General features: G+C 29.4%; 1 protein-coding gene across 1 annotated transcript in view; it reads right to left on the bottom strand.

The window, feature by feature from the left end:
- The window catches only part of LOC107676301 (uncharacterized), a 64,150-nt gene that overhangs the window by 58,652 nt on the left and 3,051 nt on the right, over positions 1 to 2,447 (bottom strand). Inside the window, exon 2 of the mRNA XM_016470833.1 lies at positions 953 to 1,000. Coding sequence (XP_016326319.1) covers positions 953 to 1,000 — 48 coding nt within the window. The remainder of the gene's footprint in view (positions 1 to 952; positions 1,001 to 2,447) is intronic.

The raw sequence follows: 2,447 nt of genomic DNA, 5'->3' as shown, positions 1-2,447 counted from the left end.
CACGCTGTATATATATATATATATATATATATATATATATATATATATATATTAAATAAATATAAAAAAACTAAGCTCATTGCCAAAGCAACATTTCACATTTTCACTTGGTTTATCTTGATGTACTAAAATGAACTAAAAATGAATAAAAACAAGCTCATTGGCTGCATATGCAGCATGAACCAATCAGCTTGTGCCAAGTCGTTTAACTCTCTGAATATCATCGGTTACGTTAACAACCCGTCGCCTGCGCCAACTAGAGTTTTATGACTGAACTATATATACAAATTAAAAAACTACAAAAATAAAAACAAAAAAACACAACAAAAATTACTAATTTTAATTAAAATGAATATGGAAAACACACAAAAAAATAATTCAAAATTTTTAAAAACGAATAAATTCTAAATGATACTAAAAAACAAACAAACAAACAAACACTGGTGTGAATTGTGTATTCGGAATTAAACATGAAATGTATTACATTTTTGTATATATTAGAGTATTTTCCAAAAGTTTATTGTTATACTGTTTTATAATAAAAAATATTAAAAAGTTTTTTTTATAATATAATAGTTTAAAAAAAAAAAAGTTTTATAATAATTACACCATTAACACCACCTCTACCGCAACCATCTGTGTACTTATAAAAGAATTTAAATTTCACAAATTTCTTGCTTCAAATGTTTGATGTGATTAATCTCAGAGCTGGTTAGTTTGGTTGATGCTTTAATGAAGACTTTAAAAAAAAAAACTGTATGATGAAAATAAATATGAAAAAAGCAGCTAAAAACAGCTTGCTTGTTTTTCAACTGCTCTTGATAAAAGTTTCCGCTAAACACATAAATGTAAAATCAAAGACCATCTCAAATCTGAATCTGAATGCTGAAAACTATCTCTTTTTTTTTCAGAATATTGTCATTACGGTTAATCTGGTAAATCATAAAGTTACCTGTGGAGAAGAAGTGAATTTCTCTTTGTCACCACTGCACAGCAACACCTAAACAAAGACATAAACAGTGAGCTGTCATGATTTATATTCATTATCTGAGACAGACAATATTGTGGTTTTGCTTTTCAAGGCCAAAACTGATTATCTGTACTTCTAACACACTAACATACAATTATGTATATTTGTATGTTCATTTATCAATTTATTTATATATGAATTGTATGAATTATATTAATACACTTTTTATTATATTCATATATTAAAAACAAAACACAAACTAAGAAATCCTGAAAATCATGTTAACTGCAAAAATTTTCGCTGAAACTGATACTGATCATATGATTTGTAATGAAATAAAGATGAGAAAAATAGAAGCATTGTGACTAGTGGCATTAGACTTTTGGACCCCACTCTATATCTATATTGTAAATGATAAATACACAGAAGCATTTCTCCTGCTGACCCATTGACATGAGACAAAACCTGAGTGAACACACGCAGAATCCTGAAGGTGGATTTTAACATCCGAAGCTCTGACATCATTTGAACTTGAGCACTGATTCCAGGAAGAGCAGCGTTACATAATAAACACATATATATATATTTAGTCACATTTCAATCTTCAGTGGCATGTGATACATTTATAAATGGTGTAGACATTTATTATTTTTTCTAATCACATATCAATTTAAACATCTGTATTTAAGATTTTTGTTTGTGCATTTTTTGTCTTAATATTAAATGAAATTAATAAGAAGCACAGTAAAAATATTTAAAAAATATAATTTTCATTAATTCTTTATTTAATTTATGCATTAATTTAATAATAATAATAATTTTATTAATCATATATTTATATATTAATACACATTTTTGCATTTTTTATTATATTAATATATTAAGAACAAGACTAATACTAAGAAATCCTGAAACTTTTCACTCAAACTGATCTGATCATATGATTTGTAATGAAATAAAAATGAGAAAAATAGAAGCATCTTGACTAGTGGTATCAGACTTTTGGAGCCCACTGTATACCCAGAAGCTTTTCTCCTGCTGACCCATTGACATGAAACAAAACCCGAGTGAACACACACTGAATCCTGAAGGTGGATTTGAACAGAATGGAGCCTTTCAGCTGAAGCTGACATCATTTGAACTTGCGCAGTGATTCCAGGAAGAGCAGCGTTACATAATAAACACATCATCTGAACCACACAGATCCTGAGCACACGACCGCACTCATCTCCTGCCTTTTCCAGCTCATAACAAGACGTGTCTATCAGTTCATGTGGACTCGCATGAACTAATATTAAAGCTGAGAGAGTGATGGCATCATCAGCCTGGATGAGATCGGCTACAATAGTATATTTGTGTATTGCCGTTTCCATGGCATCTCGTTATGTTTTGATTACGGAAGTCTTATTACGGATTCTCCAAAAACAAGATTCCTCAATACCAGGGCATGCCATTTTATTCCAGTAACACAATGTTA

Source organism: Sinocyclocheilus anshuiensis, unplaced genomic scaffold (assembly GCF_001515605.1).
Source record: "Sinocyclocheilus anshuiensis isolate Anshui unplaced genomic scaffold, SAMN03320099.WGS_v1.1 scaffold3951, whole genome shotgun sequence".
In the NCBI taxonomy this organism is placed as follows: Eukaryota; Metazoa; Chordata; class Actinopteri; order Cypriniformes; family Cyprinidae; genus Sinocyclocheilus; species Sinocyclocheilus anshuiensis.
The sequence above is the reverse complement of the archived record's forward strand: the minus strand, read 5'-3'. Positions and strand labels throughout refer to the sequence as shown.